Below are 15,829 nucleotides of genomic sequence, written 5' to 3'. Positions count from 1 at the left end.
GGTAATGTCGCATTTTGCCAGTGTAATTTTGCATGAAGTCTGGCAGGTGGCGAGAGTGCCCTTAATTGGCGAGAAGTTATCATAATTGGGCTGTTTACCAAGCTGCTCACTTCAGCTCACCTCTGCCCACCAATGACACCGCAACGCCACACACCCGCCTGTGCCCACTGCCACGCACACACACACACACACACACACACACACACACACACACACACACACACACACGCAATATACACTCTTCCATTTGCCCTTCAAACTTTATAGGCCAAGTTCATCGTGTGATGAATCCCTCTTGATCGCTGCAAATGGATCCCGGCCTCTTGGCTAACACTTATGAATGAATGATTGTTTGTTTATTTCTAACTCTTTTAAATACCATAAAAATACAAAATATACAATAATACATTAAAGGAAAAAAAGGCAAAACAAAATATAGTACAATTGTTCGAAAAGGAGTAGTATGAAGCCTAAGCTACACCTATTTATACAATTTAAAAATAAACATGAATATGTCAAGGTTCCCTTTATATACCTATTTGTCTATGTATTTTAGCACTAAGTGGAACCATAATGTACCCTCAAACCTAGCGCATCGCGTAGAAAATGCTCAAGGGATTTCAGCTGTCGTTACATGGCGGGGCGTGTTGAGCGCGGACGTGGCAGTTTCACGGGAGTGTGCCCGCTTGTCGTTTCGCCTGTCAGATTCCTGCCGTCTCCTATTTCGGCCTGCCTGCCTGCCCGCCCGCTTGCTTTTTCTCTCAATGAAAATGAATTACAAGCCAGGTCAATCGCTGAAAAGGCCTATTTATTCTCAAAAATATCCAATAGGTGTATTCCTCTCCTCACTAAAGCGAGGTCATGGATGGGTGGCATGGCAACAGTGTTTTCGGCCCCTTTCGAACAGCTCACATTGAGTATTACTGCGGGGGCTCACAGTCATCAGCATGACACTAGGGAGCCTTGTGTCCATGTGCATACTGTGTCTGTGTGTGGGATTCAAGCTTGGCTGCTGCAGATTGCTTTGTTCTTCATCATGGACATTATGTAGATGCATGTTACATATTACACTGCATATGCCTTCCATACTGCGCGAGTGTGTGTGTGTGCACGATGACACGTTTGTGTGTGGGTGTCTACACACATGCGTGTACTGTGTGCCCTCATTATCACTATGTGCCTGCCTTATGTGTTTGCCGGTGCTACCCGACAAATTGCGCATTTGCATGTCGCCGTAAGCTTATTTGATGCTCTGACGCACGACAGTGTCGCACGCTGACAATAACAGCCCCACAAGGCAATCTCACATGCAGCGGGACGCGTTGGTGCACATTGTGAGCTTGTAGGTCTCACATGCAGCGGGACGCGTTGGTGCACATTGTGAGCTTGTAGGTCTCACATGCAGCGGGACGCGTTGGTGCACATTGTGAGCTTGTAGGTCTCACATGCAGCGGGACGCGTTGGTGCACATTGTGAGCTTGTAGGTCTCACATGCAGCGGGACGCGTTGGTGCACATTGTGAGCTTGTAGGTCTCACATGCAGCGGGACGCGTTGGTGCACATTGTGAGCTTGTAGGTCTGCTAGTTTTTAGGTGTGCGACGCCGTTGTGCAACAAAGTATAAATCAGGCTCAACAGCACCAGACCTCTGCAGTGATCATAGCTTCATTAGTGACTTCACACCTCTGGGTCCCTGGCATCCTTGTGCAGGTTGTGTCACATACTGTATATGTCACATTATATAGCTTTGATCGCAACCAACAGCATCCATTATTGAGAAGGCATTTACAATGCATTAGGTCAGGGACCGCTTGTCTCCCAAACGCCGTACCCCAAAGCTAGCACGCTAATCACTGTGTTGAGCATGCATGTGTGAGCGAACGGGAGTCATGCCAAACGACATTGAATGCCTTACTGTATACTGTACTGTACCGTGGCGCCCACTCACCAGAGAAATAAGAGGATTCATTGAAGGATTCCAGTATGGATTTGAAAGAGCGCAGATATGACAATATTGTGGATGGTGGCAACTGGGGGAGGGTTCGGTGATAACGAGTCAAGGTTTGTCAACAAGTTATAAAGTAGAAGAGCCATTTGAACAACTTGACCTGAGACTGCTAAATTAAGTTATGTAAGAAAAAAAAGTAATAGAGCAGTGTTTCGAGAGAGATCCGGTGACCCCACTTTGAATCGTGTAACCACTAGTCTATAGCTATTTGAAAATATCAGATTTACAATCCCATAATGCATTGCAATGGAAGGTGTTTTGAGCCTGTAGATCTGCTATATTTTATAGAAATCACGAACATATCACAAATCTTGGCACAAAATAATTTCAGATGGGTGTATGCGGCTAAATGCATGTGTCAATGTGTGGTTCCTTGACATGAAAATGTTGGAAAACCCTCACTTGATGATCATGAAGCTGACATAGCTGTTAACAGTGTGCAGTGTGTTCAAGTTCAGGCTATGTGTGTGTCCATTAGGAGATGTTTTGAGCTCTGTTTATGAACTGTACATACTATAAGTGATGAGAGCAGCATGTACAATTACAGTATCTGTTGCTAATTCCATAAATGCATCCCTTTGCTTTCATGAGTATATAGTATACACTCTTGCTTTTATCTTCCGCCCATTGTAAAATATCAAGCTAGTGCCATGCTGAGATGATGTTTGACGTCTCTTAATGGCTCTGCTTTGACAACAGAAGTTGAATGGTAAAGCCACCACGTCAACATATTATTTTTTTCCCACTGGTCCATTCAGATGTCCGGGTGTAGTTTTCTTTATTTTTTCCCACTGGTCCATTCAGATGTCCGGGTGTAGGTTTTGCAATGACAAACGCACACTGATTTATTCCCAGCGTGTCCATTCATTTGTGTTCCCTGGTGTTTGCAAGCAGCGTGGCCCTCCTAGCTGATGCAGACTCCCTCAGGGACCACCGTATATGCGGCGCACGTCCTCATGTATTAAATGGTGTCGAGCTTAGCATGACGCGCCAAGATCTATCCGTTCATTACTCAAGAACGGCAAGGTTCCCGAGTCAAGAATGTGGTGTCTTTGGAAAGGGGGACAACTTGCAGGAATTTTTTAAAGACATTTCACCACCACGAAAGCAAATGTTATGCTATTGAAGCATCTGTGAACTCTGCAAGTTGTTAAGTATGCAAACATGCATACTTAAGTGTCAAGGGGGCAAGGGCAGCACGCACTCTCAAACACACTGATCTGAACAACAGCACAATGTTGTTCACCATCTCTTCCCAGTTCCTATAGGCTCAATACTTTACATTCATATGAGAGGGACTCAGTCTTTACATTCACTAGCCCTTACCCGTTGCCACGGGGGGTACTGCGCCCTGGGTGCGTTTTCACATTTTTAATTCACTAATACATTAATTATAATCATTAATGTGTCAAATCGAAAAAAGGGCTTCGTGAAGACCTCCATATATTATTATGGTAAATTATGTGTGAAAAGTGGGAGTGATTTGGTGCAGGCAGTGTGGAGCTATGACAGTGTTTCTGACACACAGACAGACAGACTGACACACAGACAGACACACACACAGACATTGATTGAATTAAGAGGGACTCAGTCTGGTCCACTTGAGTGAATACAAAACAGAACTGAGGATGTGCTTCCCGTCCTTCTCCGCTCCTTCTCGTCTCTTCACGACATTCACCGGGGCCATTTTGTCTTGTTAAGAACTGGGACGAGTCCAGACGAGAGCGATCAGATGCAAAAGAGCATGTGTATCATTCTACAAAACAAAGACATTATTTTTAAATCCTTGGGGTGTAAAAAACAATTTTCGCTGCACTATACGTCAACCTGTTATTTTCTCTCCCCTGTAAAACACTAATATGACCCTTATTTTCATTCACAGTACTTGGTGTAGCAGTGGATGGTAATAGTGGTGGCCATGTTTTGTTTTTGCCGGTGTAGTTTCCACCGACAGAAATCCCATTCAGTTCAACATAGACATTTCAGAAAATCCTTGTATTGAGGATTTTAAGCCTGGAATCAAGCCAAGCAGAATCCATGGTGAATCGTGACCATAAAACATTTGATTCTGTTGGGTGCGGCACAAGGGGGTGTGGGGGCTTGAGGTATGTCTGTGTCTTAATGAAATCCTCTGCAGAGGAAAGGGATGGGATTTTTACTTTCAGAAACTGGCTGTGAGGTGAAGCTCTACGGGTTTTGCGGTCTGTTAACAGATCTAGCTTTAACTGGGATTCTTTCCGGATATTGCTGTAGCATTGAGGCTTGCCTGTTTTGGGTCTGTGTTACTTACAGAGCTTGCTGTAGCATTAGGGGCCCGCCCTGCATTACAGATCCTGCACAGTGACACAGAGAGGAGAAAAGAAGCAGCAGGGAGAGAAACAAAGTACACACAGATTAGTGGATATTGGCACCACTAGGGTTTTGGCTGTTGAAAGAGACGTACAAGATAAGCATAAAACCACTGGTCTTATCTTAGAGAGGGAGAGAGAGATGCAGAGAGGTTGCAACTATACTGCCAATAGCAATCTATTCTCAATACACCCCCATTCCTCTTCTCTCTCTCTCTCTCTCTCTCTCTCTCTCTCTCGCTCTCTCTCTCTCTCTCTCTCTCTCTCTCTCTCTCTCTCTCTCTCTCTCTCTCTCTCTCTCTCTCTCCACCTTCCACTGTGTCTGTAACTGCCCCTCCTTCACTCACCAAGAGTGTCAGGGGCGGTTTTGCTATAGAATATAGGTCTCAAACGAAAAGCAACCAGAATAAGTATTTTTTCTTTTCTCTCCACTGTATGATTCCGTCAATCACTCCTCTTACTCCCTTGCGCTCTTCTTTCCTATTCTTCAGTTCAGTTTCGTCACCCTGGCTCTCAATTTGGTACATGACTAACATTATATCATGTGGTTTCTAAATTCTGACGACGATGCGCGGGAGTCCAACATGTGCTGCGTTGATGCCGTCTCATGTATAATTGCCTGTTCCTCATGAAAATTCCAGAAACCGCCTCACTCCTTTTCAGCGCGCGCACACACAAACACACACACACACACACACACACACACACACACACACACACACACACACACACACACACACACACACACACACTGACGTATTGAATATTTAACATTTGCAACAAAAAGTACACAGGCATTGAAGAGAATGAAGTGTGGAAAGGCAGGTGGAATTTTTGACTAGGTCGTTCAACAGGATCTTAGAGAATGAAAGGATGCCTGAGGAATGGAGAAGTGTGCTGGTGCTGGAGTGTTCAGAACAAGGGTGACGTGCAGAGTTGTGGAAACTACAGAGGGATAAAGATGATATACAATGAAGTTATGGGAAAGAGTAGTGGAAGCTAGACTATAAGGGCAGAGAGGTGAGCATTTCTGAGCAGCAGGTTTCATGCCAAGGAAAGGAGTACGACAGATGCAATATTTTCTTTGAGAGGATGTTGACAGAGAAGTTCAGAGAAGGTCAGAGGGATGCTGCATTGTGTCTTTGTGGATCTGGAGAAAGCATACGATAGGGTGCCAAGAGAGGAACTGTGGTATTGTGTGTCTGCATCACGGATCAGCACTGAGCCCTGCCCCCTTCTTGTTCGCCATGGTCATGGACAGGCTGACAGACGAGGTTAGACAGGAATCGGTGTAAAATAAATGGAAGTCCGCACCAACAGCTCTGCTCCACAGTGTTTTATTTATATTTACCCATTTAGACCTGAGTTAAAAACATTCACTTTGAAAGAATATATATTCAATGATTTGCGCCCCATTTTTACGATTTTTCCAAAATAGCAGACCTACAAGCTCGTAGCGCTGTGGCGGGCTATGAGCTTGTAGATCTGCTATTTTTCAATAGCTAAATTCTAACAATGTTTAAAACACCAAAAGGGGTTCCCGCCCAAAATGGGTTAAACACTGACATATAGTGGCACAACGTTTTGGCCATGACTGGAATTCATCAGGTTAGACAGGAATCCCCATGGACCATGATGTTGTTTGCAGACTATACATTGTGATCTGTAGTGAGAGCAGTGAGCACGTAGAGGAACATCTAGAGAGGTGGAGATATGCCCTGTAAAAGGAGAGAAATGGAGGTATTCAGCAAGAGAGAATACGTGTGTGAGAATGAGAGGAACCCAAGTGGAACAGTGAGGTTAGAACGAGTAGACGTGAAGAAGGTGGATGACTTTAAGTACTTGGGGGTCAACATTCCAGAGCAATGGAGAGTGTGGAAAAGAGGTGCAGAATGAGTGCAAGCAGGATGGAATGGCTGGAGAAAAGTGGCAGGTGTGATGGGTGATAGGAAGGTATCGGCAAGCATGAAAGGGGAGGTGTACAAGATGGTGGTGAGAACAGCTATGTTGTATTTAGAGACGGTTGCACTGAGGAAAAGACAGCAAGTAGAGCTGGAGGTAGCAGAGACTAAAATGTCGAGGTTCTCTCTGGGAGTAACAAGGAGGATATGATCAGGAACGAGTACATCAGAGGGACAGTGCCAGAGAGGCCAGACTGAGATGGTTTGGACACGTACAGAGGAGGGATAGTGAGTATATTGGTAGAAGGATGTTGAGGCAGTAGGCCTAGAGGAAGACCAAAGAGAAGATGTAGTGAAAGAGGACATGAAGTTAGTTTGTGTGAGAGAAGGAAGTTAATCTAATTATCAAGGAAGTTAATCTAATTATCAAATCAAATGATTTATTTTGTTCGCATGAATGGTATAAATGACATGAATCACATTAGTGTGTTAAAGAAGTATAACTAATTGCATATGTTTGATTAATAACATCTTTGAATCAAGGCTATTGATTAATGTTGATATTTAATTGAATAAATGGTAATGATGATGACAAATTACTTCTGTGGATCAAGTAATGAGAAAGAAAACAATATTATCCAGTGATTAAAGTAATATATTACTGCATTTTCAAAGCACTATTGGAATGTCACCAGTCAGCCAAAAAGAAGTAAGTGGGAGCAGTCTCTCTTCCGACTGCAGGTCCCATGTCAGGCTGTTTCTGGGAATGATTCTTTTTTTTTAAGAAAAAAGAACATTAGATAATCATTACATAACGTACATGTTGGGAATTGATTTATTGAACTGAATTTGAGAACGTTGTCTGAATGATTAATTGGTTCTGGGCTCTGGCAATGACATGATGTACAGAGAAAGAAGAAAAGATATAAAAATAAACGGTAATACCTGCCATGTTCATTTGAGATCACTCCAAGTTAAATGCACACTGCATTCTTTTACTGCATAGACTAGAGCAGTGGTTCTCAACCAGTGGTCCTTGAGGGGACTCTAGGTGGTCCCCAGCTAAATGATGGAGAGTTGGTACCAAATGGACCCTTATTTGAGAGTGTGGAATGAAAGTCCATTTGGTTTCATTTTTTACAAAGAGTTAGATTATTGTTAAACTTCTGCATTACTTACAAGAAGTCTACACAATTAGAGAATGTAGAAGAATTTTATTTATGTTTTCCAATACACTGTATACAGCATGAAATTGTGTACATATTTGTTAGTTTTGGGTTCTGAGGCTAAATCTGACTCTGAATACAAGAGTCTGAGCCTTTCACTGGCAACACACTGTGTGGACAGTCAGTACTAAAGGTCAGATTTGGGGAAAAAGAAAGGGGGTTCGCCTGCAGGCAGAACAAATGACACACACTGCTACTTACTATCACCAGCTACTGTAAATACTGGACATTCTGTTAATACATATGTGTGTTTTGTGTTGTGAGACACTATTGTTTTTAGATTCACAATAATAATATTCCATCATCTTCAACTTTCAAATGATTGTTTGAAATGGCCCGTTCACGCTTGAGTGAGTTCGGGGGAGCGCTCTCTAAGCAGGGGGATAATAAGGCTGTGGATGGGATTAGCTGTTTGTGCTATAGTTCTAAGACCATGTGTACATAATCATCCACACAAACATGCTGTCTGTGATGTTCTCAAAAAGATGAAGAGGTGTTTGTGGCCCCGGGTTTCTTTCTCTGTGCATTCATTCTGTGCACTTGAACGTGGCCGTGAGTATCCACTGTATACATGAATGTACTGTATGTGCACACTTGTCCACGTTTGTTTGGATTTTTATATACACGGCTCATCCACATGCTGCACGGCAGGACTTGTCAAGTAGGTCATGTACACAGAATACACACACGTGTGCAAGCCACACACACACACACACACACACACACACACACACCACACACACACACACACACACACACCACACACACACACACACACGCACTGCATGCTGTTGTTGAGTAGCCTCGGGCGCATCTCAAACATCCGACAGTATGGGAGTTGCATTCTGACACCAATTATGCAGAAAGGATGGGGACTTGTTGCTGATGCCAACAGAACAGTGGGCTGTTGGGTTTCCTCTGCGTCAGCTATAGCTCAAGGCATGGTTTTGTAGAGAGGGGGTGGGGCCGTGGTGGTATCAATACCAACATTTCATCAAGCATCCATGATTTCCTCTGTCAGCTGAGTTTGGTGTGTGTGTGTGTGTGTGTGTGTGTGTGTGTGTGTGTGTGCGTGCACACGTGTGTGTGTGTGTGTGTGTGTGTGTGTGTGTGTGTGTGTGTGTGTGTGTGTCTGTGTTCGCTCATTGCCTATAGGCTCAAAGCTTTAATGCATGGGAGTGGCACTCTCTTTGCATCTCTGCAACGCCCCAGCAGAACATATACGGTACATGGGGAGAGGAATGGTGCGAATAGTATGTGCATTATTTCCTCCTATGTTAGTTTAGCTACTGTAAACCCCTCGGAGACAGGGGGGGATCACGTTAAATTGTAGATGAGTTTATTAATCCCTAGATGATGGCCATACTCTTGATGCTATAATCTAATGCCATTTCCTCCCACAACAAGTCATTCTGTTTCGTGACGCTTGAGTGCGACCGGTTTTCCCCCATCGTCGGTGTGTGGAATTATACAGAGCATTTTTTCTTTTTACATCGATAGTATAGTGTTTTACTGAGGATTTTTCTACTTTCTGTGCGGTAAGCATAACGGTTTGAGTCACGCTTACTCGGTTCCGCTGACCAACACTGTTTCCCCCCCTGTGTCATTCCACCAAGGATCCAGTTGAAGGCACACAAAGCCATGCACATACTGTAAAAGCACTGGTGGGAAAAGTAATACACCTTTTGTACCAATGCTGCAATGTGGAAATACTCAAATACTGTTACAAGTGCAAGTCCGGAGTCCCAAATTTACTTAACTAGTAAACTAAAAGTAGTAAGATTAGAGTAACTAAAAGTAGGATAGTATTGGTATGAAAAATAAAAGTACTCATTGTGCATTGTGCAGAATGTCCCATTCCACAAGGTATCATAACGTACAATTCATAAAAAAAACGTTTGAAAATATCGGATATACAAGCTCAGAACGCATGTCATCGCAACAAGTTGTGAGCTTGTAGATCGGCTATTTTCAATTAGCCAAAGTTTAATAGTTTAAATGTATTTTTTGTCTACAAAGTAAATAGTAACTATACGTAACTACTACTGTACATTTTCAAATAATTGTAGTGGTGTAAAAAAAAAGTATAATATTTGCCTCTGAGACGTAGTGGAGTAGAAGTAAAAGTATATGGAAAATTGGAAATCCTCAAAATTGTACAGTACTTAAGTAAAAGTACTTTTCACCACTGCGTATAGAGGCACCATGAGGCAGCACCCGGTCACCCATAACTTGTGTAATGGTCCACCTGTCTGCCGTTTCCACCTGACCACCAGTGCTCTCTGCGGTCAGACAGGTCACTGCTGTGTGTCTCCTTGTCTATGCATATTCCCAAAATACACCAGTCAATGTGGTGTCTTGTCAATGTGTTGTCCTGTTGTGCAATGTGAACTGCATTTGGATAGTGGTATGTATGGCGCTAGTGTGGAAATAAAATACAAAATATCAAGTTTCAAAAGTATAAGAAGGGCATTTTTTTTCAGCACAGTCAACAATATGTATATGTATTAAATAATATTTTGGGATAGATACAATTATTATGTGTCAGCCTTTTATCAGCCTACACCTCAATAGATGTTTTGGTATAACACTCGTTTCATTATTGTTAGTTTAACTAGTATAGCCTACATGACGTGATTATACTGTAAATATTTTCACTGAATGTTTGCCTCAAAATTTACACACCAAGGTTATGTCTTCAAACTGGGGGCAACTGGGGTGAATTCCGGGCATGCACCTTTTTATCCTTATGTTCAAATTAAAAGCTCCAGAAGTGGGACAAAATATGGTTTCTCTGCATGGAATGTGTCCAAATGGATGCATGAACCAATTTCGTATATGCTTTGAATATGTTAAACATGGCTCCAGAATTGGCTGTTTAACATACAGTATTTTTAAGTAACTCTCCCAGACTGTGCTGTAAGTGAAGCCTGCTCAGAATGTTGCTCCAAAATGTCTAAATGGGGACCCTGCAGTCTGTTGTTGACAGATGCTGCTCTTATATTGAGTGGTGAATGCCAACAATAATTGAATAGCGTCGGCTTCCCATCTGTTGTAGGAATATCATATTTACAGTAGGTCCCTCATTGTTATTCTCCCGCCATGGAAACATTAAGTATTATTTATGAATTTATTATGGACAAGCATACTGTGTGCTTGTGCGTGCGTGCGCGTGCGTGTGTGTGCGTGCGTGTTTGTGTGCATGCGTGTGTGTGTGTGTGTGCGCGGGTGGGTGGGTGGGTTGGGGTGGGGGTGTGCAAGTGCGTGTGCACCCACGCACACTCGATTTGACAGTTCTCTAGTGGACCACCAGCCAGGCAAGCAGACAGCTGTCTAAGCCTGGATACATATTCTGACAGCATCATCATCATCCTGATGTCTAGACCTGAATGCCATAAAAAAGAAAAAGAAAACATAATGCAGAAGAGAAGCCTGGACTTGGCTGACATTGCGGATCGTCCATTAAACCTTCTACATCTCTGCTCCCCTTAATACATTCTATAACAATATCCCACTCTCTCCATTTTACTTCCCCTCACAGCCTCATTTGTCTATCTGACTCACTCACGATAAGAAAACTTCCATTAAATTTTGAACCGTATCCTTCTTTTGTAATTCTGCCGGTTTCGTTCTTAACTTCCAGTTATCCGTCATCTGAGCTCCTTTCAACATAAAAATTGTCCTTCGTTGCTTATCTGTCTTTGTATCCCCAATCCACCCCCCCCGTGCGCGCCCACGCAGCCTCCACTTCCTGGTGTTCCACACGGAGGAGGTACACGACGTCCTGCGGATTTGGGACGGCCCTCAGGAGGGAGGCGTCCCGCTGAGGGAGCTGAGCGGCTCGGCGCTGCCGCCGGACGCCCACAGCACCTTCAACACCGTCAGCCTCCAGTTCACCACCGACTTCTTCACCAGCAAGCAGGGCTTCGCCATGCAGTTCTCTGGTGAGAGAGAGTGTGTGTGTGTGTGTGTGTGTGTGTGTGTGTGTGTGTGAGTGGGCGCACGTGTTCATTGTGCTTGTATACACAGGGTGTGGGTCTACACAGACAATGACAGAGAGAGAGAGACACTTCTGAACTTTGAGTGTCCAGCGCTCTCATACAAACACGGTCATACTCATACAGTTCAATGGCCGTGACCACTATGCTCCTACGTCTGTGTGTGTAGTGTCCACGGCGACCTCCTGCAACGACCCGGGCACGCCCGCCAACGGCACGCGCAGCGGCGACAGCCGGGAGCCCGGTGACCCCGTGCTCTTCCAGTGCGACCCCGGCTACGTGCTGCAGGGGGCCAGCAAGATCACCTGCACCGAGATCAACAGCCGCTTCTTCTGGCAGCCGGACCCTCCGACCTGCTCAGGTAAAGGTCTACTGCACACAGACGCCCATTATGCCCACATGTTCAGACATGCTCTGCTCCAGAATACCGTCTGCAGCAACGCTAAGCTGATTATTGTCAATGACTAATGTTTGCCTGCATGTCATGACATATACATGGCATAACACATAACACAACATGGCAAGGAATCATTGATAATGGAATTTCTGCTTCTCGGCTTAAATATGATGGTGGAATGTTATAGAATACTAAAAGCGGCATAATCTGATTAGGTATGTCGTGCTGTATACTGCACGACGGTGTCGCCGTTTAATGCAGCCTCGAGACTTCTGCCATTTGCCTGAAAGAATAGGGAGGCATTGTAAACGTGGCTCATATTCCCAGACACGGCCATTTTTATAGAGTCCTGAAGTGAATCTTAAGTGGCTTGCCCAATTGGCCTGACCCCTAGACATCATCTGAGCTCACATCGACAGACACAGAGATCTGATTAGCCCCCCATCTCAATAACACAGCCTCCATCAGCAGCAGCTCTCCCCGTTGTCCTTTTTGTTCGTCGTAGGACTGCGATCGCATTAACGTTGTGCTCTGGAAAACGACGCAAAGTCATTAACAGTTGCAATTAAGGTGCCATAATTAGCTGCCTTGTTCAATCAGTGCTTGGCTTAATTGGTTTGATAGCTGCGGTGGAAAACACAAGTGGAGGCCGTGGGCAGACCAGGTGAGGACCTGTTGACCGCTGTGTCAACAGGCATGAGTTGTGTCTCAATATAGGATCTCCTGCATTCACTGATTAAACTGTCTTTTGAGTGTCAGCGTAGCATTTCATGCATTTGCTCCGATGAATGATTTAAGCCAGTGGTTCTCAGACAGACAACCTCATTTCATAACTCTGACAGTATACTGTATAAATGGAACCAAATGAACCCGTGGGGGAGTCCGACACCTAATAGAGTAATAATAGTCTGCTACAATCCGGTGTCTGAACCCATTTTTACACTTTAACCCCAGCCTCCCTATTTTGGGGCAAACATCCGGCAAGAATAGCAGATCCACAAGCTCATGTATCGTGATTGGTGAAGATCTGCTATTTTTGGCAAATATATTTAGAGGAAGATGCAGAGGTGGGGAAACAGGAGCAGGCCTAGTCGATCCAGCTATGATGATAAATTGGGTTTAAGTGGTTTAACAGTTGAATGAACTCTCCAGATGTGATTTTTTTTATCTGTGTTATTAATGCCATTTTGTCCTCTGTGGGTAGCTCCATGTGGAGGGAACCTGACAGGACCCAGTGGCCTGATCCTATCTCCTGAGTACCCTGAGCCTTACCCCCATGGCAGGGAGTGTGACTGGACTGTCTCCGTCACGCCAGACTATGTCATCGCTCTCAACTTCAACCAGTAAGCTCTGCTCATGACGCGCACACACACACACACACACACACACACACACACACACACACACACACACACACACACACACAAAGTGCACTCGGACTCCATACCGCATTGCACTTAAAACCTAATCAGATTACAGGCTGTTATGGCAATAAGCAATCCAAAAAGAGATTAGCGAATGTAACCGCTTATAGATGCCCCCTAGCGCACCCAAAAATGATCAGTTTACTTACTTCCAAATTGTGCCAATTCGATGTGTTTTGCAAACCTCTCATCTCACCCAGGCTTAGATATTTTCCAAGCACCTTTTCTCTGTATTATTCTAATTTTTTCATAGGTTCAGCCTGGAACCCAGTTACGACTTTTTACACATCTACGACGGGCCGGACTCCCTCAGCCCCCTGCTGGGTAGTTTCTATGGCACGGACGTTCCCAGTCGCATCGAGAGCAGCCTCAACACGCTCTTCCTGGCCTTCCGCAGCGACGCGTCACTCAGCAGCAATGGATTTGTGCTGCAGTACACAGGTACAGTACATGGCATGATTTATGTTCAGTATAGCACAGGGCTGGGAACTTTGAAACTTATGTTTTATTATTTTGCTATTTTTGAATCTTGAGAAGTAAAAGTTTTTTTTTCCAAATGCATTTAGTTATACTTAACTTTATGAACTTAATTGGGAAATACATTGGATATAAAAAAGACAGTACAATTGTAATACATATAATAATAATCTTTGAATGTTTACAATTGTAACATATAATTGTAATATACAGTATCAGTATTCCGATATTAAAATGCGGGAAGCATTAAGTGAAGGTGAAGGTGGGCCCCCGGGCCACCAGTTGTCCACGTATGGTTTAGCACGCAAAATGGAAATTACTACCATAAAGTGGAGGTCTGGGTTGGCGTGCCTGTGTGCGTGATGCATGACCTTTTGAACATGGAAGAGACAATTCATGTCTCTCTAAACTCTCCCTCCGGTGGTGTGGGAATGTGCAGCTTATCGACCTTATGTGCTTTGTTCCCCTTTTTAACTTTGTCTCGTTTCAATTCCAATATGAGTGAGATTAGCAGTGTGCAAAGAGACACCGCAGGCTCCCTCCGCTGTGTCGTCTTGATCACAACCCTCCCATTTGCACCATGGCTTCCCTGAGTGTAATTACACTGAGCTGTGCCTTCACAAGTGTCTGACTAGAAAAGAACATAATGAAACACCCAGAATGTGCACATATCACGCAATCAGAAACACGCACCACAGTTGATTCTTCATTCTTTAAAGGTGGTGTGCCGTGATTTTCGAGTGCTACAACCACTCCTATAGACAGCTATGTGTGTGGCTGTGTCACAACAAAGTGTTGCTCACTGACCGTGTGTCATGTTGGTTTAGAGATGGCCAGGGGACAGTCATGTTGGTTTAGAGAGGGCTAGGGTGACAGTCATGTTGGTTTAGAGATGGCCAGGGGGACAGTCATGTTGGTTTAGAGAGGGCCAGTCATGTTGGTTTACAGAGGGCCAGGGGGACAGTCATGTTGGTTTACAGAGGGCCAGGGGGACAGTCATGTTGGTTTACAGAGGGCCAGGGGGACAGTCATGTTGGTTTACAGAGGGACATTCATGTTGGTTTACAGAGGGCCAGGGGGACAGTCATGTTGGTTTAGAGAGGGCCAGGGGCACAGTCATGTTGGTTTAGAGAGGGCCAGGGGGACAGTCATGTTGGTTTACAGAGGGCCAGGGGGACAGTCATGTTGGTTTACAGAGGGCCAGGGGCACAGTCATGTTTGTTTAGAGGGGACAGTCATGTTGGTTTACAGAGGGCCAGGGGACAGTCATGTTGGTTTAGAGAGGGCCAGGGGGACAGTCATGTTGGTTTACAGAGGGCCAGGGGACAGTCATGTTGGTTTACAGAGGGCCAGGGGACAGTCATGTTGGTTTAGAGAGGGCCAGGGGGACAGTCATGTTGGTTTAGAGAGGGCCAGGGGACAGTCATGTTGGTTTAGAGAGGGCCAGGGGCACAGTCATGTTTGTTTAGAGGGGACAGTCATGTTGGTTTAGAGAGGGCCAGGGGGACAGTCATGTTGGTTTAGAGAGGGCCAGGGGGACAGTCATGTTGGTTTACAGAGGGCCAGGGGGACAGTGTGAATTAGTTACTGATGTGCAAGGTAGACTATGCTCCCCACCTATAGCCTGCTGCTCCACCTCCAGCGAAAATAGCTCTGAGTCAAGACTTATACGCAGTGTTCAAATTAAAGCTGGTGCACCGCACAGCGTAATTTACGTATCTCCAAATCACTAAATATTTACGCAAGCCCTTAGGCTTGTGTAACTTCTACTTACAATGGCAGATCACTTTGACATACATAGTAGTGAACATACATATTAATATAAGAAATCATTATTGTCTCATTTCAACTTACAGAATCCACATTACAGAAAACAATGTAACACTAATTCTTCATTTAGACCTTTAGGAAATACAGTGTTTAAGAAATGGATCCAAAATGCTTCACGTTGCAATAATAACCAATCTCTGTCTGTTGATATACTGTATTCTATGCCTTGAAACCTCAGGGTACATCTGTTGAAGTGTTCTTCTTTTGTCCTGATATTACTT

The 15,829-nt window shown here is 44.4% G+C and overlaps 1 protein-coding gene across 1 annotated transcript in view; it reads left to right on the top strand.

Moving 5' to 3' along the window:
- Nucleotides 1–15,829, top strand: part of csmd2 (CUB and Sushi multiple domains 2) — a gene marked incomplete at both ends in the record, with an annotated part of 362,644 nt that overhangs the window by 215,999 nt on the left and 130,816 nt on the right. The window contains 4 exons of the mRNA XM_080787142.1: nt 11,224–11,426; nt 11,650–11,841; nt 13,082–13,220; nt 13,555–13,742. Coding sequence (XP_080643268.1) covers nt 11,224–11,426; nt 11,650–11,841; nt 13,082–13,220; nt 13,555–13,742 — 722 coding nt within the window. The remainder of the gene's footprint in view (nt 1–11,223; nt 11,427–11,649; nt 11,842–13,081; nt 13,221–13,554; nt 13,743–15,829) is intronic.

This window comes from Protomyctophum bolini (genome assembly GCF_963924005.1).
Source record: "Protomyctophum bolini genome assembly, chromosome: 17".
Taxonomy (NCBI): domain Eukaryota; kingdom Metazoa; phylum Chordata; class Actinopteri; order Myctophiformes; family Myctophidae; genus Protomyctophum; species Protomyctophum bolini.
Note: the sequence above shows the minus strand (reverse complement) of the source record. Positions and strands in the feature narration are given on the sequence as shown.